Here is a 21,662-nt window from a genome sequence, read left to right as displayed (position 1 = left end):
TAGTAAGAACCTCCATGTAAACCCTGGCAGAGAGGAAACTCGCAATATGCTTGGCAGGACTGCGGTGGCCTCGCCAAGCATATTGCATCCTTCTGAACACCGCCATGTCACCTCTAGGCCACGGCGGTCGCCTGGTGGTAGCGGCCATACCAGGGCAGTCCAACCGCTCTACTTGTAATGGGGTGGTCGGACCACTGGGGCTGCAGTTGCTGGATCACCAGACTCATAGTTAGGGCCTTAGTGACACACTTTTACATACAAACTTCACCCCAACGTAAAGCAAGGCCACCTGCTAAGCTGCGTTGCATGAAAGGAAGAGAGCAGAAACATGCCATATCTACTAAGATATGATACACTTTTGCTCTCGCATAACGCTGGCGCACTTCAGGCAGCCTAGCGCTTATGAAGGTACCCTTGAACCACGGTGTAAGGGTACTTGCATTACATGGAGAATTGTTTCTGTGCAGGAAGAGATACCTTCCTCCAACACCACAAGGAGAGATTACATGTGCCCCATAAATTTGTGCATAGGGAGCATTTCTGCTTTGTTCCCTTTCAGGCAATGCAGTGCTACAACTTTGCTTGCTGCCCTGCATTGCATGTAAGTTTGGTAAGTATGGTCCTATGTTTGTAAGTGTTCATATAGAAAAGTGTCACATATAATTTACATGCATTATGTTATCCCTTATCCTGTACATCTTGCTGGTCCTCTACATCAGCACTACCATGATCTCAACTTCGGCAATCAACTCAGATGCTATGTGATGCCACCTACTCCTCCAATATGTTCAACATCTCCTGGACATCCGGTACGCATTGCAGCCTTAAAGTTCCCTGCCAGTTTTTCTTTTGTCTTCTGTTTGGGGTCATGCCACCGTTTTTCTATGCTCAACTATAGTCCTTCGAGTTGGTGCCAACAGTTGATCTTGCTCACTATTGCTTGCGTAAAGCATCCTTTTTGGTTAATGGTAATTTAGAGGTAACAATGAAAGATGTTTGTTTTTGTTCACCTCACTTATCAATGTATGACTTTCCTCCTCTGTGAAGTTCATCTTCATCTTCCTTTTCCCTTGGGTTTCAGGAAAATCTTCATGGTTGGTACCCTCCTGCCTTTTTGACACTCCTTAAATGGTGTAAGATGGTGGGCTGTTGGTACAAACATTTGCATTGCGCTGCATTGCAATTTTTCATACTTTCACACCATGGATTGCACTCCTGAATGCCGACTTATAGCATGTTAAGGTGTCCTGTGGCGCACAAATCAGCTTTGAGTCATGCAGGTAGTAATTGCGTTGTGCCGCATCTACAACATTGTGCAATACTGCATGACGGACCTCTTGGCCCAGCTTCATGGTTCGCCAAATGGTAAATATGGTGCATCCATGACACAGGAAAATGGCATAACACAGTGCTACATATTTTCATGCAACACTGCGAAATGCAGCTTTTCCTATGTTTTCATATACTTATGGCCAGTAAAACCTTGGTGAATGGACCACCCAGGGCCTTATTCGCAAACTACACTTTGTAGTATGTTTTGTCGTACTAAAGAGAGGTTAAATATATTTGAATCCTTGACAGTAAGAGACACTTCCTTTTGCATCATATCATTTCAATTATATTCCATGATTTTCGACCATGGACACAGCAGTCCATGCAAAAGATGAACTTATGCAAACATCTATGATGGATCAAAAAAGCATTTCAAATAGTATCATAATCATTATATTTCCAAGAAAACGTCACAAAACAGCTACTGAGATAGCTTTTTTTATGCCTTTCACCATATCACTGAAACTAAAGAAATCTAAATTGAGATTTTTTTTGTCTTTAAAAATAATGATAATTAAAAAAAAAGTCAAATGACAATATGATGTAGGTGGGCAGCTTCTGATTCTCGTTTATGAGTTGCTCACAACCTGTTGAAAATGTTTATGTCCACCCCTTATTAAGAGGCAGAACAGTCCTGATTACTTATACAGTGCCATGGCAATTTTCAATTCCCCAGTCAGTCCAATTTTTTTTCTTCTCTATGTTCATTCTTGGGCAGAGTCTTTTAGTGCCTTAGGCAGAATTGTATCTAGTGTAATTGCGTGAGTCAAACAGGTCATTTGAAATGCCCCTTTCCCCTTTCTGAACACCAAATGGCCAACAGTCACTCCATTTTTTGTCGATTAATTTAAGAGCAGCACTGTTGTTTCCAAACTCTTACATTTGACATTTTAGACTTTTTACTCAGAGATATTATGGGGTTAGCCAAGACCTTTTGATTTTACTAAAATTATACACTTATCAGACTTACTTATATGGGGCTTTTAGGCAGCCCTTGTCATCCATTGATCCATTGTTGATCAGACACATTTCCGGCTGTCTACTACAGCATTCAGCATAGAGCAGTTGGTCAGCCCATTTTAGGAACTGGCTAACTTCCCTGTGAGTGATGGCATTCTGCTATTTCACAATAGACACATCCACCACAATGGGCACTAAAAATACATATAATGGGAGCATAGCATCTTCCTCAGCAAATACATTTACAAAAGCAATGAGTAAACAAAACAAGCATTGTCATAGCCAATAAGACTGGCGTGTGACGGGTATGTCCAACGTGGGTCCTGTGCTCACTGTGCCAAGGGAATCAACCAATACCTGGCTAATGAGCATGTAATAAGGTCAAAACTGGTCCTAGGTTGTTTGTGTTCCGGTTCAGGTAGCACCTGGCAGCTTGGGCAGCGGCCAAGCCACCACTATGCAGAATGCCTACCCCCAGGGCAGCAATGAACTCACTCTGCCCTGGGGGCAGTGCATTCAATTGAAATATGGTACCGCTTCTCCAAAGTCACTCCCTATTTCAGCACTTTCAAGAGAGGAGACGGATCCTCTGCAGGCGGGCACAGAGGGACTTCTGGGGGGTCCATGGGACCCCCTTTCTCCTCCCTAGAGGGCTGCCTTTAGGCGGCGCACTTAAAGTGGCCCACCTTTTTGTGGAACACTTTCACTGAGCCTCCTCAGGTCATTTTTACCTACCTCTGCACCTGCATCCAAATTATGGCGCAGGCACAGAGGCAAAGTTATTCCCTCAATTGCATATGGCCACGCCCCCATGCAAGTGAGGAAACACCTTCTCATGATAGAGCCTGCACTACATGTGTGTTGAAAATGAGCCCATAATTCTATCGATGCCCAGGCTGCTGGCGCAAACCGCCTCTTAGTTCCCATGTTGAATAATTACCAAATAAAGAGACGGGCGCTGGAAGCAGGAATCAAGAACAGAGTTTAATTCTCATGAGGAGAGCCAGTCATTTCGGACACGAAACACAGTGTCTTTCGGGAGGTGCTCTAACAAGTGAGCTGAGACTCTGGCTTTTATATCTTACAAAACACTTGAGAGTACAATCAGGACAGTATGACGCAAGGGAAAAGACATCCCTATAATCCTCGTGTCAAGCCTACCCCACATGCGTTCACAATAGGGACCCTTGACCTGCTGATAAGAGGGGAGGGGTCATCACGCAGTTGAGTGTTCTGCCGAGTCTTAGGATGTGTGCGCCTGATCATATTACAGGGGGTGGGGAGGCCTTGGATCAATAGAGGGTCCTTTGAAGGAGAGGGGCCTTATACAATAAGGGGGCAGTAAATGGTATCTTCCGGCTTAGGCGATGGCCTCGGACATGTGTGGTCGGCCGGGCTCGGGGGAAGGGGTCATCAAAGGAGTGGTATTCATGCCGCGTGGACAATCGAGCGCTGAAGGAAGGCTTGTCAACAGAGGGGCATTCATGGAAGGGAAGGAGGTGTTGGTCAGGCGCGGCCGTGACTCCCAAGGACAGGGTCTTGCAGAAGAAGAAGGTTTATGACTTGCCCATGTGAGGAGAGGGAGGGGGTCAGGGTGCGCGCAGGGTCAGAGTCGCACAGAAAGAGAGAGATCCTATGACCTGTACATGAGAGAACAGGGGCAGTCAGATACAGCTGGGGGGCTATGTCAGCTGAGGCGAAGGATGCTTCTTCGAGAGGGAAATGGGGAATGCCTGGGTCAAGCAGGAGGGTTGCTTTTCACATCAGGGTCGCGCAAAGGGAGAGGGTTTCATGGTCTATACATGAGAGAGGGGGTGCAAGATACGCGCAGGAGGGAAGCCGGGGATTCCAATGGGTAAAAAGGCCATGGTGCCCAGAATGGCTGTGCATATGCATATAGGTATGGGCTCCCACTGGCGGAGTGATACAGTCAATAGTCTATGGCATTCATGGTGTTCACAGGGAGAGGAGTGGGAGAAGAAGGGAAATGAATGCTGTCTATGTACATCAATTTCTTCAACTTTCACAGTCGCCCCTTTTTACATAACAGCAGTCATTTTTGCAATCGATGGGTTTACAGATAGACAGGCATCGCTGATGAATTAGCATTTTGTCGATACTTAACATTTGACGTACAATTATAGGCAGTCGAGGTGATGGGCAGAATGCAGCACATAGGAAATTGCATTTCGTTGTGTTCCTGACAATTAAACGCACTACATAGCATAAATCTGTCTAACTTACAAATGTGACCAATGAACAGTTTTGACCAGGTAGTTGAGAGCGGAATTCAGTTCAATATACAAGATCTCTTCGTCACAGTGTCTTTTTATCATTGAGCCATTACTGGTAGGCTCTAATCCGGGTACTTTCGTTGGCGCTGTTGAGCACCGGCGGTGGAGCTATAGGTCCAGCTCGGTTCTATCCTTACGTGTTGCAGGGTGCGGTCAGTCCTCTGCTGTTAGACCACAGTCCTGTTCCCTAAACAATCCGTTTGGCGGCGCCTTATGCTCGGCACCTATAGTTCTGTGGCAACACCCTATTCCCATATGAATGCAGTTCTTTCCTTTGGCAAAAAGTCACGTGGGAAAGAGGGTGAATGTGGTTCAAATAGTCGATAGGAGAGAGAGAGAGAGCGGAGTTGGGTCAGAGTTCCTGGGACACACAAAAGGGACCAAGGGAGCAAAGGATAACAAGCAGGCAGGCCCATCAATCGGGCCCAAAGAAGGCGGACGGAGACTCCAGGCACACGTGGGTTAGCAGTCGGAGGGCTTCAAGGCGGCCCGTCATTTTTCATTTTCCACGTTGAAATTGCGGTCTCGTCCCGTATCTTGTTGCTCTGCAGCTCCACCTTTGGTCGATGTCATACGTGTCCCAAGATCTGCAGTCAGGCTGTACGTCACATCTGACCCATCTCCTTCGGTGATCGTGAATCTTTGAATAGGTACAAGACAACGTTTTAGAGAAATGGCAGAAGAAGATATCTACGCATATGAATTCCTCCCTCAATTCTACGCATTTGAGAGTTTATGCTCATCGGTCACAGTCAGAGGTCTATTACCAAGCAGTCCTTTTAGGATGAATGTTAGCGCTTTACAAATAAAATAAATACAAAATACAAATACAGTGCATGTGTCAGCATTCCTACTGAGTTTATGGCAGGTTTATTCATCGTCCCATTTAGAATTCAAGTGAGGACAAAATAATATTTCCATCAACTGTGCATTACATCATATTCAACATTAGCGGAGCATTTCCCTTCAGGACTGGCTAACCTTTTCAAACAGGGCGGGGGCGCTATCGTCGAGAGTCGGGCAAAACAATGTTTTCTCGAGGGTCAGCAGCTACTCATGGTCATCATGTTTACATCCGGGACAGCAGCTGGGGTCTATCAAATGGGGAGGGTATACTTCGGGCGCTCGCGCTTGGGTGCGAAGGGGTGGGGCAATCTGGGCATTGGGTGTCAATCTAGACGTTGGCGTTCGTCTCTGAAGAACAGACATAAGGTGCCATTGACATACAGTTCCCCTATGAATGGCCAGATTTGGGGGACCTTAGCCGTCTTACCTGTCCTTTCCTTTTCAGCCAATTCAAGTTCATTTATTTTTGTAGAAAGGAGAGGTAGTAATATGGCGAGGTACAATCATTTTTATTTTGGTCAATTTCGCTGAACACCTCCGCGTTCAATAAGTATCAAATCAGGCTGGTGCCGGTGGGGCACAATTTTACCAAAAAGAGGGAGAGAAAATAGGGAGACTCTCATAGAGAGTGAGAGTCGTCCGCAATCTAAACGAGCCATTCGGTACACGTATGACATGTAGAGAGAGAGAGAGAGAGAGAGAGAGAGAGAGAGAGAGAGAGAGAGATAAGGGGGTGGCGAGAGAGAGAGAGAGAGACGTGTACGAAAATAGGTCATTTAGTGCGCTTACAACACAGAACAGCAAAGGTCAGGTAACACGCAAATACAGACAGAGGGAAGACATAAATCCGTACATTACACACACCCAAACTCAGACAGGGAAGACGGCACATGCATTACACATATATAAGACATTCACGACAGGACAGGAAACAACAGGTGGCCAACAAAATCCATATTATATCCTACGTATCTTTACTAACTTATTTATCTATGCGCTTAGCTCTTTCTACCCTTCCCTCCTTTTCCTTCTCGCCAGTTATGTCGGCCAGCGTTCCCAATTGCCAATACTTACACCTCAGTCGTTGGTCGGTCAGAAATTAGCCTGGTCGTGCTATTTACCCATGGTTGGATTTTAAACCATTTTTCAGTTCCTTCCTTTGGTGGGAAGTTCTCCGGGCTGAGGCAACGGCAAGTATTGATCGGGAGAACAGTCGGGCAGCTTGGCTACATCTATAAGAGTGCGAAAAAGGGGGGCAGTGCATTTTGAACACCAGCAACATTTCTAACTTCCCAGACGGGTGGTGCCGTGATAACCCTTACCCGTATATTTTTCTTTGTCCTTTCCCTACCCAGTCAAAACGTCCAGTTACATTATTTAACGCGTCGTTTCTAGTCAATTTTTCGTCATTCAGTACCTGTCCAGTTTCTATGTCAGTCCATCCTCCCAGTTGCTATGTTCTAAGGAGGAACAGTCATGTTTAAGTCTACGTCTTTTAAAAACTTTTATTTGTCATAAGGACCATGCTCATATTCCCTTCTTCCCCCTCTCATTGGCGGTTCGGTCATCGTCCTTCTATACATCAGCCAAGGTTCCGACGTGACCTGCAGAAGGGAGGAGAAAGAAGGGGTGGGGGGGGGCAATATTCAAACCTCATCAGCATGCAGAAATCCGGAAATGTTTTTACCTACCACATACTCGACCTATCTCCACGTAGTGCATTCCTCTACCATCACGGCGTTTAAGCCCAGAGGGACCAGTAATGTCAGACAGATAATCATTGACGATCTGCGTATCTACATGAGTTACTTGGTCGTAACCCCTTTTGATCGGGTACAAGGGTGGCGGTCAGGTGGCATTTCTGTGGTGTCGTTTTAGGGCTTCTAAAGCACTTTTCCGGCTGCCTGTGACACATAGTGTGGCTGCTAAATATCGGGTCCTTTTTAACCTTTAGCCTTCATCATACTTTCTCGTTGCTCACAGTAGTAATACATTCAAAACTCATTTAATGCAACCGCTACAACTATGCTTTCGTTTTCAAAATACTTTTAATAAAAAGTCTTGATGTATAAATACAGGCCTATAACCCAGTGGACTGGCCACGGAGCAGATTGGAACTGTACATAGGAAGAACAAAGCTGGTGGCAGTTCATTGCATAAAGTGCGGCAGTGCAATAAAATCGTATTAACTCCCCAACAGAGCAAACATGATGCATGTCAGTAATTCATCTTTAATAAATTCATGAATTCATTATCCAATGTTCATTCATTACCTAAATTACACCAATTCATTTTCCAACTCATAATCAGTACCCACCCTAAGTCAATTCATTGTCCAAGCACATACTCAATATCCTTCATATCTACTTTCATTATCCAAAACGTTATATATATCTCGGGGCAAAAAGCTTGCGCAATCAGGGCGCAACAAAGTTTATTCAAAACGTCTCATTTTGTGTCGGCGCCATTTTGGGTGGGGTCAGGCGAGTTCCAGCACAGTCAGAATGTCTCTAGTCTCGCATGGTTGGCCCAGAACCTTCCGTTGGCAGTTCAAAAAGTTTTGTGCTATGTGGTTAATAGTCTAACAAATATGGACCATTAGTCAAAGAGTGGGGAGGGCGGCAACAATTTTCCTACCGGGTCATTCTGGTGTTCCTCCGGAACTGAACAAGTCTGTGCCGTGGCTGCATTTTAGCCATTTCCAATCCGAGGCTGGCGCCGGCAGGAGTTGCACCGATGTCGTGGTTCCCAGTGAAGGGGCGGGGGCACCCATGCAGGGGGGTCGGGGGCCCCCCGGCTCTTATAGAATCTTCAAGGTCGAGGAGAGACGATATGGAGCGTGTGCCCGTCCTGGGCAGAAGACCGCTTTTTGATGTTGACCCTCTTTAAGTAAGAGCATTGGGGGGGGGTCGCTGGAAGCCTCCACCTGGAGGGAGGTGGGGGAGGCTCGTTCGCGCCGCCTCCCCCTTCCAGTGACCCCGCGCCGTTCCTCGGCTCCGTCGCTTCGATATTGGCCGTGCCAGCCATTGAAGATGGGGGGGGGGTGGTCGGCGGCTGAGGCAAGACAGCCCCCCCTCTTTTCTCTTGACATGTGGCGGGACTACCTGGAACTGTCCAGGGGTGGATACGTGGCAGGACTACTTGTCACTATGCAGGCGATGGCATGTGGCGGGACTACTTGCAATTATCAGGCGTTGGGTGTAGTTGCGGCCATTATAGCACAAAGAATGCCGTCATCCTCGCCTTGGCTTCGGCCTTCGACGAAAGCCGGATCGGGTGAGAGAGAGGGGTGGTCGGTGGCCGAGGCAAGACAGCCCCTTCTCTCCCCGCGGCCTGCAGGGCGGCAGAAGAGAAAAGATGGAGAGGTCCTTGTCATTCTTTGGACCGCCTGCCCAACATCACCTCCTACCGACCGTGGCCAGGCGAGCCCCTCGTGCCTCGAGGCCTCGCCTTCCGGATGGGCGTAACCGCGGACCTGTTGCACTTCGGGAGCTTCCGGAATGGGGGTAGGTACCTATTGAATTGTTTCTATTTTATGTGACCGTTATTTGGGCGTGGCGGGCAATGAGGCAGACATGTTGGGAGCAGGAACAGGCAGTGAAGCCTAGCTACCTCGTGGCTATTTTTTGTTTGTCAAACCTTTTCGCCATTTTACATTTCTTATTACGAACTATTTCTAATGTTTCTTATTTTTGGTGAAGTCAAAAGCTCATCAGGGGGTTACTGACTTAGCCTGATTTCTTTTTATTTTCTTTCTTTTCCTTAGCGTGTTTCGAGCTAAAGTCTTCTGTTAGTAGGGAACGGTGATCACTTCATATTTTTATGTGTCCTTTTCACTAGGGGGTACTTCTGGACGGACCAGACGAGTTCCCTCCAATAAATGGTCCGGGGTGGAACGAGATTATCGAACAAAAAGGGGAACATATATTCCTTCATTAGGGTATCATCCTGGACAGACCGAGCGATGTACTTCCACTTACTAGGGTAGCCTCCTGGACGGACCAGTCGGTCTATTTCTACTAAATGGCCCATGAGTGGAGAGCATATGTCCTCCATAAGGGTAGTCTCCTGGGCGGACCATGCGAGCTACCCCCCAATAACCAACCAGTGGGGAGTGGGTAGGACTGACGAATTCACAAAGGGGCATAACCTACCCTTTTCTACTTGCAAAGACTAGACAGAATATTTCTATTTCACGTTGTTTGCAAATAGAAAATACCTCAAACGAAACAATTCCTGGGACAACAATGTCCAGGCAACCAACCAATCAATGGGGAGAAAAACAGGCATGACGGATTACAACGGGGACAAATGTCTGCATTACCTGCCCTTCGCTATCCATAAAGGGAACAGAATATTCCTATTCGTCTCTGTTTGTGGACAGGGAAGATCTCAAAGAGCAACAATCGATTATTAATCGACTTCAAAACAATCAGTGGGGAGAAAAGTAGGCATGACGGATTACAACGGGGACAAAAGTCTGCATTACCTACCCTTCTCGATCTGCAAAGAGGGACGACGTTCCTATTCGTCGCTGTTTGCAAACAGAGAATGTCTCGTTCTCCAGAAGAGAACCAATATGTCAAGTAGCCTTCAAAGCTAAATGAACCAATACCAACCAATACAATATCAGTATACAAATACCGATTTTCAATACAATCAATCAATCAATCAGGTGGATAGAACCACCCTACCAATCAGGCGTAAAAACACCCTACTTAATCTTACCCGGACCGGACCATACGGACAGTTCTTCGTCTTCCTCCTCCAGCGCCTGATTGTTCTCTTACTCCATGTAGCATTCCTGTGGGATTCCAGTCAGGACAATAGGTCACTCAAGAGAGGTCCTTTCAGAATTGGTGAAGTTCTTTTGATCGGCAGCCGGGCTAGGGCCCTCTCAAGGCAGGTATACTCCGATCATTTTAGACGTTCACTTCTTCGTCTGGATCTTTCTTACCGAACCCTATGTCACTGATGGACCCCGCGTTGGGACGCCAATTGTTGAAAATGAGCCCATCATTCTATCGATGCCCAGGCTGCTGGCGCAAACCGCCTCTTAGTTCCCATGTTGAATAATTACCAAATAAAGAGACGGGCGCTGGAAGCAGGAATCAAGAACAGAGTTTAATTCTCATGAGGAGAGCCAGTCATTTCGGACACGAAACACAGTGTCTTTCGGGAGGTGCTCTAACAAGTGAGCTGAGACTCTGGCTTTTATATCTTACAAAACACTTGAGAGTACAATCAGGACAGTATGACGCAAGGGAAAAGACATCCCTATAATCCTTGTGTCAAGCCTACCCCACATGCGTTCACAATAGGGACCCTTGACCTGCTGATAAGAGGGGAGGGGTCATCACGCAGTTGAGTGTTCTGCCGAGTCTTAGGATGTGTGCGCCTGATCATATCACAGGGGGTGGGGAGGCCTTGGATCAATAGAGGGTCCTTTGAAGGAGAGGGGCCTTATACAATAAGGGGGCAGTAAATGGTATCTTCCGGCTTAGGCGATGGCCTCGGACATGTGTGGTCAGCCGGGCTCGGGGGAAGGGGTCATCAAAGGAGTGGTATTCATGCCGCGTGGACAATCGAGCGCTGAAGGAAGGCTTGTCAACAGAGGGGCATTCATGGAAGGGAAGGAGGTGTTGGTCAGGCGCGGCCGTGACTCCCAAGGACAGGGTCTTGCAGAAGAAGAAGGTTTAAGACTTGCCCATGTGAGGAGAGGGAGGGGGTCAGGGTGCGCGCAGGGTCAGAGTCGCACAGAGAGAGAGAGATCCTATGACCTGTACATGAGAGAACAGGGGCAGTCAGATACAGCTGGGGGGCTATGTCAGCTGAGGCGAAGGATGCTTCTTCGAGAGGGAAATGGGGAATGCCTGGGTCAAGCAGGAGGGTTGCTTTTCACATCAGGGTCGCGCAAAGGGAGAGGGTTTCATGGTCTATACATGAGAGAGGGGGTGCAAGATACGCGCAGGAGGGAAGCCGGGGATTCCAAAGGGTAAAAAGGCCATGGTGCCCAGAATGGCTGTGCATATGCATATAGGTATGGGCTCCCACTGGCGGAGTGATACAGTCAATAGTCTATGGCATTCATGGTGTTCACAGGGAGAGGAGTGGGAGAAGAAGGGAAATGAATGCTGTCTATGTACATCAATTTCTTCAACTTTCACATGTGTGCCAACACTATCAGTATTACAAAGGGCGCAATGTATAAATCAGCCAGAGATGCTTAAGCTTTACTTATTTTCCAAACTAGCAGTCTTGCAGGCCTCTTCTAGCTGCTGTGTGCTAGCATGAATAAGGAGAGAATTGCTCTGGTCCAAAATGTTTATTTCCGTACTTCTTATTTATACCTAGATTAGGAAGCCCTTCTTTCTGCAGTCCCCCACATAGCAACAAGACGTTCCACAGTTGTAAATAATAATATTTTGTTATTTAGTATTTCTTTTTAACACATTTTCTCTCCAAGTTTCGTTTTGTCTTGCTACTTTGGCCATTGAGTCTTTTCTATTCCAAAAAACATGAGCAAACGAATGAACAGTGACAGACAAAACAGGCTCTATGTTGGGACCTTGTAATAAATAAGTACAAGCGGAATTTGAAACAATGTTTGCATAATAGGCTTCCTCTGAAGTCAGAAGTACAATGCACAGGAGGTTAGAATAATCGGCGTATTGTAATAATACATCTAGATGATGTTTTGTACTTCCCTTTTTGAGGTTGCTGATTTTACAAGCACAGCACTAGGAAGGAAGGGGTATATTAAAAGGTGCGCCATGGAGCAAACGGGGAAAGTGTGGCGTGTGTATAATACAGCCCCTGACATTCAAACCATTTAAAGAAGTATCATGTATTTTAGATTTACTATTTTTAAGCCCAAAGCAAAGCAAAAATTGAGTTGTCAAAAATGCCAAGTTTCACATCCAGATTAATGTCATTTACTTGTCAGCCACCCAATGCCTTTGGTTTCTGGAAATCTGGAAATGATTATTTTGAACCAACCATCTATAAGAAGTGCCGTGTTGTCTGTTCTTTTAGGTATCATTAAAAATAAGGAATAATGCACAGATAAGGGCACATCATTGTAGCTTGACGTATTTTAAATTGAAGCAGCACTCAGTACACCCCGAATAAAACTCGTTCTTGCTATAAGATTTTAATGGTAGTTAACCTGTCCTTCCTCAGCCCACATGTTACAGTATGTGTCTCGATTTTCTAATTGGTATGTAATGGTAAAATTGTGGAGGTCAACACTATAGGTTACATAAAACCGGATAAAAAACGCAAATAAAAAAAGAGTAAAAAAAACAGTAAAAATACAATAGGTAACAATGTTATTTGATAGGTCGAGATTAAAAATCTACGGGGGTGAGAGGCCACAGTCTTAACATGAGCTGTGACTGAGATCAAACAAAGTCAAACTAATCCTTTGCCTAAAAAGATAAAATGATTTCGCGGGGGAATCTATGGTTCATCCTTGGTAGCTTGAGTCAAGTAGCAAAATGCCCCCTGAAACAATTCATCTGATATACTACAACTAAGAAAAGACAAATTAGAATGTGCAAATCAAGGAAGTTAAAAAGTGTTTAATAAGTACAATTACATAGGCGTGAAATGAATTTGACGCAGCGGAAAAAAGTATGGCAAATAGAAATGAGCATATGTACTTCAGGTCAAAACAGACCTGTTAAGTTCTAGTGAAAGTAGCTGTTCTCAAAACAGCCACCAAGGGCCTGCTGTAAAAAAAAAAACGGGACAGTATAACAAGGCAATCTCTTACCATCTACGTAGAGAGGAAATATTTTTTTGTTAGGATGGTTTTAAAAAGTGATGGTTTTGGTCTTTGTTAACAGCCAATGTTCTGGTTAGAAGTACCTCGATGTAACGTGTCCAATTCTCTTCAGACTCTAGTTTACATTTTCCTTTCACTTTGCTAGGGGATCCCCAACCACACTTCAGTTAAAAACCAAAAAGTGTCTTTCTAACTGGGCCTCTGAATTTCTCTTCAGCAGCATCGTGTTGTCTTAGTCTACAGGATCTTTTTTACTGCCAAGGCACAGGGGAGAACTGTCACAGAGGAGGCCGCAGCAACGCCCACTTAAAATTGGTCCACCGGTTCTCTTCCATGAAGTCTCTACTTTGAGCACTCTTCAGGTACAGGAGAGAAGTTTTACAGGATCAAGCAAACAAGGCCAGGAATCCTCCATCCATGGGGACCTGAAAAATGCTAACTCTAACAACTACCACTTAGAGCAGCCTTTTAGTTTCAGGTTAATCTCTACAAAGGCCTCTGTCATGAATTTAGGGATTTTTCACTGTGGTAACTGTAAATGCCTTGGGGCACATGCATCAACCTATTTAGGAAGTGCAAACGGTGCGAATCGGTAAATTCGGCCGTTTGCACTTCCTAAATATGTGTTTGGGATGCATCAAGCATTTTTGAGTAATTCGGTATTTTTACCGAATTCCAAAAATGCGATTGCTTTTAAGGAATTGCAAATTTGCAATTCCTTAAAAGCAATGCATCATTAAAAAAAAAATTGCGATTATTCAAATTGGAAGTGCAAATTACCACGAGGTTCAACCTCGTGGTAATTTGCGAAATTGTTTAAAAATGCTTGAAAATGCTTTTTTTAAACTGTCCAGTTACAGACACACATGTCCTTAGGACATGTGTGTGTGAAACATGCACTTTCAATTGCATTTCAGGGGTGCAGGGGGGGGTCCTTTGGACCCCCCCCTGCACCCATGAAATTTTCTAAGTGCCACTCGCAATTTGCTACTGCCTTCCAATTGACTACATTGATTCCTATGGGCCTCTAGGCCCATAGGAATCAATGTAATGCCATTCCTTAATTGCACTTCGCAATTAAGGAATCGCAATTTCCGAAAATTAAGAAATCCTAAAAACTTTTAGGATTTCTTGATGCATAGCATTTTGCATTTCCTAAATAGCGATTCCTTAATTTTTGCTATTTAAGAAATGCAAAATCCTAGATTGATGCATGTAGGGGCTTGTGTTTTCTCTGGCTCCTGCCAGCTCTCGGCTGGAAACAGGCCAAGCAGAACACTTTACAATTACTTTGTGATTACCAATGACCCCTAAGTGAATCAAATTAAAGTTACCACACGTCCTCTTCCCATGATTGTGAGTAATGGGACTCAGTTCCAGGCCAAATGTATCACCAAGTCACAGAAGAATATCATGGAGGTCCAATGTTTCGTTTCCACTCATCTTGCTGAATCTGCAAAGCCATCTCTAGGCCATCCAAGTTACGCCCACAAAGAATCAGTAAAGATATTCACCTCTAAACCCCTTCCGTGCTACCTGACATGTTAATGTTCAGCACCTCTTGCCTGAGGAAGCTCCCAATCTCAAAGGAACAGGCGCTGCAGGACCTATTCCCAGGAATATTGTGCCCTGAAAGTGCTGAAACATGTCTTCCCTCATTCCTGAGTTTGTTTGGTTGTCTTCGTTTCGAATAGTATTTTCTGGCCCGCTTAAAAAGCGGGACATTAGATTTAAGTAGTGGAGACTAGGTATGAACAAAAGGAAGTTGGTGAGGAACATGGACGGCCTCTTGCTAAACACTGCAGATGACAATCAGATCAAGCTATAATTATTAATATATCATTGCTAAGCTGCAGAGGTAATGCAAATATAATCATACCATTAAATGTTTCGCACCAGATGAAATATACTGCAAATGCAGGGTTTCTATGGTTTTCCTCATAGATATTAGCAAAGTAGTATTTGTATCCATATTCATATTTGAAAGCAGGTAGTGAGCCTGATGTAGGAAACATAGACTGTTTAAAACACGTCCATTTTTCATTCAAGGAGGAAAATTAAGTCTTGTACCCCATAATTAAACTTTGCTCAACTGTGTCAATCTTGCACTCCAAACGGCAGTTGAATTATCAATGTGTGAGGTATGACAACAGTAGGGTGAAAATATGTTTTTTTAGAACTTTGCACATGTATGTGGGTCATTGCCAGACGGCCTCAGCTACTCCAGAGGTTAAAATACCTGATGTCTAGAGTAAAGGTTATTTAAAAGAACGTTTAGAAGGCTTTAGGTTAAGTTCAGGTTTAAGAACAAGTTTATAAATGTGCTAAGCTTAACTTTCATCACTATCACAATAACATGAAATGATAAACCATCCGTGATGAACAATAGGGTCAGGCCTACTGTGCTGTTGACAGATCATGCATGCTTCTTTTCATAAACTTTAAACCAAAAGAAAAATCATAATCTTTATTGTTTACAAAGACCCTGAGCAATGACGTACTTCCTACACCAAACATAACAATACTGCAGAATTACATCACTTGTATTGGGAAAACGGTGAAAAAATTGAAAACAGGATCCTTAAATCACTTTTAGCTTCTTTAGCCAATAGGTCCCTTTTTAGGTCAAGCCTGGGCAATGCATGCTTTGATCTGTGTTAGCCATGCTGTATTGGAATATGTTCTTGAAGCCCCACCCACTCTACGCCCATATTTGTCATTAGCTGGTATCATTGTCCTTCATAAATGCTGGCTTCTGATTCACTATTAGGCTTGTTAGTTACTCCATAGTACCACCCTGTCTTTATCTGTAACCTCCAATGAGGACTGGCCCTTTTACTTCGGTTGTTATACGGTATGTCTTCTTTAGTCTGTGCCTCAAGGGAACTGTCCAGCCAGAACTGCCAAGCCTGGTCCTCACTGGACTAGAAACAAGCATCCTAGGAGCGGTTTCGGGGTTTCACCCCTCCTCAGCCAGAATGCTTGTTTCCGGTCCAGGGAGGACCTGGCTTGGCAGTTCGAGCTGGACAGTTCCCATGAGGCACAGGGTCAAGACTGATTTGCATATGGCCAGGTCTAAACTGGGGTGGCATGGTGAGCAAAAGAATGATGGATTTAGCCCAGATCTCTTGACTGGGGGTGAATGTTTTTATTTGTTCTGCAATCCGTTCATCAATTGTGTGTCTTTTGCTTTCTTTAGTCTGCGAGCACAATTTTCTTCAACACCTTGGCTGCTATGGGGTTTTCCCCTCCTGTGCTGATCATACATGAATCCCATTGTTCATGACAAGGTCAACTCGTCAAACGCACAGCGCAGGTAAAACCCATGACGAGCTGACCTTGTCATGAGCATGGAAGGGGTTAAAGAGTTTCTCTTACTGCAGGAGGGTCTCTCATGTGCAGTTGTGACCACCGACTTGTTTAACTTGTAGCAAACGAGGAACTCTTCAGGGGCCATGGGAGACAGAAGGGGGCAATTCAGCGATGCCTTCAAGCATTTGAATTGCAATAAGCCTCGCATTCTCGAGAGTTTAAGCTATTGGCATTGTAAATAAAAATGCCTTTTATTTATGTTTTTAAAACTAAAACATAAATAAAAGGCATTGTCATTTACAATGCAAATAGCTCACACTCCCGTAAATGCCAGACCTATTGCATTGCAGAAGCATGTTTAATGTGGTCCACAGGAATTCTCACATGTCAGAATACAACAGCGTTAAAGCGATGCAAAAAATCCACAGTTGATGTATCACTGTGCGGATGAGCATTTGCTACTTTTTAATACAATCGGACTACTACTTACAGTTGAAAGCTTCTTTTACAAATTATGTGTTTGATCTTGTATTTGAGAAAAGATCCTTAAAATAAAACATATTTGTAAAAAAGAACAGCTTACCTTGGCCTTGGTCATAATTATCGCCTGGTGAAGTCCATGAAAAATAAATATTTTCATCGTCTGTTTCCACTTGAAAGTCAACAATTCTGCAAGGTGGAAAAGCGTCTAACTGGGGTCCAGATGGAAGTTGAGACACCATGAAAGAGCCTCCAGTGGCTGTTCTAGTGAAACTTTCAGTGATGGTGTGAATGTCAGCCTCGGTGAATAAAGGCTGTGGTGGGTTCATTTGGATTTTACCTATTGTACAAAAAAAAGTGAAAAATATTTTTGTACTCTCTTACATCCCTAGGAGTAAACTTATATTTTTCAAGTAGCCGTACAAATAAATGTGAATATAAGTTGGTTTTGCATATAGTTGTAGAGCTGGGTGAGTGGGCAAGGGACACTCAGGCGATATACAATTAAGTGAACATGGGGTATTCGACCTCTGCTGAAAAAAAAGAGATTCACTTCAAAGGGATGCACAAGATAATTGCAGATTGGCCCACCTCATGATAGTTACCCATACTTCTGGTCTGCATTTCACAAAGTAGGTTTTTATATAAAGCCTTTTATTTTTAAACCTGCACCAAAAGAAGAAAGCTGATTATGAGATTGGAGGTCCTGGAAGAGGCCGCTATGCCAGCGTCCCACTGCAGGACTGCCATACTCACCCGTCGGCTGCCTACCAGATCACGATTAATGTCGTGGTCAGGCAGGCATTCTTTTGGCATTCCTAATAAAAAGGCACCACAATGGGAACTCCAAAGACCGTTCCTGCATGGCAAGAACTGTGCATTCCATGCTGTGCAGGAAAGGGGGTGATTGCACACGGCGGGGTACAACATGTGCCTTCTGCAGGCAAACCATGGTCCTGAGGAAACAGGGGGCCCTACAGGGTCCCCTTTGTTTCCTCACCACAACAGTTTCCATGGGGGCCACACTGCCATGAAAACTGTTGCAGCCAGGACACTCCTAATATGTTCGGCGGAGCTGCAGCAGCACCACCAGCATATTAGAGCCTTCTAACCGCCATGATCCCTGGTGGTTCCGCGGGCTTGTGGCAGTTCCACTGCCGTATTCATAATACGGCAGGTGGACCACCACCACACGTTTGGTAGTCCGATGGACCGCCAAACCTGTAATCAGGCCCTTAGATTTTGACAGACTGGAAGTTCCCACCTTACTGACTTTAAGGATGTCCCCTCCTTTTTAGAGGTGAGGGATTCACTGGGTTCGTAACTGTCTTAGCTGTCTCCTGTCATATGAAACTCTGCTTTCTTTTTACCTCAGTACTGTTCAGTAACAGTGACGGGGCAGGATGACAATCACTGAATTGTATTGCTCGGGTGCACCATATTTAGCAGGAAAGTCCTGGGCAGCAAAAACAGAATCCTAACTTTTCTACTCCTAAATGCCCTTGGTGAATGCCGAAAGTCGTAAAGTTAGGATTTTGTCTCAGTTAAACTTAAGTTTTGGTCTTACGTTTACACTTTATGACTTTTGGCATGCATTTACAAAGGGCAGTTAGGAGTAGGAAAGTTAGGCTTCCTAACTTTTCTACTCCTAAATGCCTTTGTGACTACCAAAAGTCGTAAAGTTAGGATTTTGTCTAAGATTACTTTTGTGAATCGGGCCCACTGAGTTAGTGGGTTATAAATGATATCATAGCTTTACAAAGAAATGAGACCAGTCTACTACATGACACAACAAATAATAACTGTTGGTGATATAAATAACAAAAAATAGCAAGAGTAACTTCTTAGCAATGGGGAGCTAGTATTTAATTAAAACTAAGGTTACGAAAGTCATGAAAAGTGGACTCAAAGTCAGAAGTTGACAAGATTAAGCGCTTACGCAACACAAGGTTGGCAAGATGCTGCTGATGACTGATGTTCTTCTATATCTGAAAAATGGATCACTTGTTTATACGGCTGGGTAAATGGGGCAAGTGTGGGCTATTGCTTAGGTAATAAAAGATCTTGCAGTTAGTTGCTGTAGCTTTCACCACGTCTGCCACACCAAGCACCGATTCACAAAGGTAAACTGAGATGAGAATCTAACTTTATGACTTTTGGTATTCACAAAGGGCATTTACAAGTAGTAAAGTTTGACTTTTGTCTCAGTTCAATGTAAGTTTTTGTCTTAAGTTTAACTGAAACAAAAAATATAACTTTACTACTTTTAAATGCCCTTTGTGAATACTGAAAGTTGTGAAATTAGACTTTCGTCTCATAGTGAGCTGGCAGGCAGTCTGCCAAACTTAAATAAAACGGTAAGTCTTTTTGGCACCAGAGCATGCAAGGTTATGCAAACCACACAAATCATTCTTTTCAGCTTTAGCTTTAAAAGAATCCAAGCTTCATTCTCCTAATGTAGGAGCATCATAATTAGGTTAAATGTTCTGCACGTTTAAAAATACAGCTAGCATGTGCCAATACTACTCTACATTTCAGTATAAGACTTGTAAATGCAGAAGATTCTCTATGCTTCTATCTTGAGTGTGTGCATTGCCTACCTACTATAAGCAAAAGGAAGACGAATTGCATGCAGTTAAAATGATTTAGTACAACCATAAAGGATTTGAAATATTACAAAAGAGAGATGAAAAGTGAAAGGAAAAGAAAAATTATATTGGTGGACACTGCATTTTTGCTTATCACAACTTCCTGCATCAATAAACAATAACAGCATCTGGACAATGCATATATATTCAGCTGTCAAGCTGTTTCCGTTACTGGTGCTTATTGGCATCCTTTTCGACGAAACTATCAATCAATACATCCTTTTCTATTCAACGATATTAAATATATAAGTAGAACAATATCACTTTGAATAGAATTGAGACAGTCTACAAATCTTACCTCACCAGTGGCTATTGTTCGTGTTCTGAACTATCTATAATTAGTACAATGCACATTGTCACAATGTTGCTATGAGCACTTTTTAGATGATTGATTTATGAACTATCATTCTTGCTTTTCTATCCTTAGTCTCTGTGTGGGCAGAGCATCATTCTCAGCTATTGGTGTTCAAGAAATGTAATTTTTAGAAAATGGAGTCGGAGCCCCACAGTGCTTCCTGATAAAACATCATTGAAGCAAGCATCCTTTAAAATTTCAAAACTTTAACATTATTGCATCAATTACCAGTGGCAGCATTAGGACAATGCCTATATATTTAGCTGTCAAGATGTTTCAGTTACTAGTGCTTTTAAAGATCCTTACTAAGATCCTTTCCCAGGAAACTATCAACCAATCAATCATTTTCTTTTCAATCACAATAAATATGCAAGTGGAACAATATAACTTCGTAGAAAATGTTGACAGTCTCCAAACCTTACCACACCGGTGGCTATTCTTGGTCTTCTGAACTATCTATAGTTAGTTCAATACAAGGGGTCACTATGTCCCAAGAAGCAGTTTTTAGATCAATGATTTTCAAAATATCATTATTGTTTTTTTTCTATTCTTATTATTGGTGTGGGCACAGCATCATTCTCAGCTACTGTTGTTCAACCAATGTATTTTTAGAAATTGGAGTCTGAGCCTCACAAATGTGCAAGCCGGTAACAGCATCCATAAAGAAAGCGGCCTTTAAAATTGATAACAAATAATCAAATCCAGTATTCAAAACATCTTGTAGAAAAACTTTTATTTTATTTTTGCTAGATATATATTGCTGGGGAAGACACTACACATAATACTAATAAACACGATTAAAAGGAAACAATAGGTAGAAGAAACAACGGAGACAGATATGAGCATACGGACACCAAATCAAGTTTTACCACAAAACAGTCCAACAGCGTCAATCACTAATGTGTACAAAGTTGAGTATTTTTATGGAATTGACTAATTATCTCTACATTTATGTTAAAAAGATTTGCATTCTGCAAGAAATACAAATTTATCAATTGTATTCATAGACCATGCTTTCTCAGAGCCTTGATTTGACTTCCACTGAGTCGGAAAAGCCTGTAGTCTGCCTAGCCCCATATGTTTCTGTTTAATAGGCAATACCACGACAGCCACATGCAGACACGCCATTAACAGCTGAGGTCCAATAGTTGTCAAGCAAAAATTGATTTAAGGGTTTCCATTTTTAATAAATGTGCAGAGTTTCTACGCATGCTGATGAATCAAAAGCTCAGTATTGTGCAGAAAGACCCCATATTATGCTACTGTATTGGTTCTCCCATCACATTACACTAGATTCTAGAGATTTATTATCTAATAAGCTGCTAATTAGGTACTAAACGTACATTTGAACATACCCATAGTGGCATATTCCACATAGAAAAATGAAGATAGGGCTAGTTCTTTAAGGAACTTGTTAATTGTCAATAAATTTGGTTGGATCCTGCCTCTAAATGGTACCTTTATGGAAGGTTAACATGTTATTTATTTAGCTGTGAGAAGTTGGGTTGTTAGTTGAGTGGGGTGTTAATCTTGCTCAAGAAACAGCCACTATCTCTGTCAGGGCGAACCACAAAAGTCACTGTATTAACTTGTGCTTAACCCTCTGTTAGTTTGGCATAAAAGCAGTAAGCAATTTGTAATATTTT

At 43.4% G+C, this 21,662-nt stretch overlaps 1 protein-coding gene across 1 annotated transcript in view; it reads right to left on the bottom strand.

Annotated features, from left to right (window-relative positions):
* Positions 1 to 21,662, bottom strand: part of LOC147747551 (calcium-activated chloride channel regulator 1-like) — a 365,801-nt gene that overhangs the window by 28,439 nt on the left and 315,700 nt on the right. The window contains exon 13 of the mRNA XM_086925678.1: positions 17,117 to 17,353. Within this exon, the coding sequence (XP_086781804.1) occupies positions 17,117 to 17,353 (237 nt within the window). The remainder of the gene's footprint in view (positions 1 to 17,116; positions 17,354 to 21,662) is intronic.

This window comes from Lissotriton vulgaris, chromosome 1_1 (assembly GCF_964263255.1).
Source record: "Lissotriton vulgaris chromosome 1_1, aLisVul1.2, whole genome shotgun sequence".
NCBI lineage: Eukaryota > Metazoa > Chordata > Amphibia > Caudata > Salamandridae > Lissotriton > Lissotriton vulgaris.
This window is presented reverse-complemented; position numbering and strand designations above follow the sequence as displayed.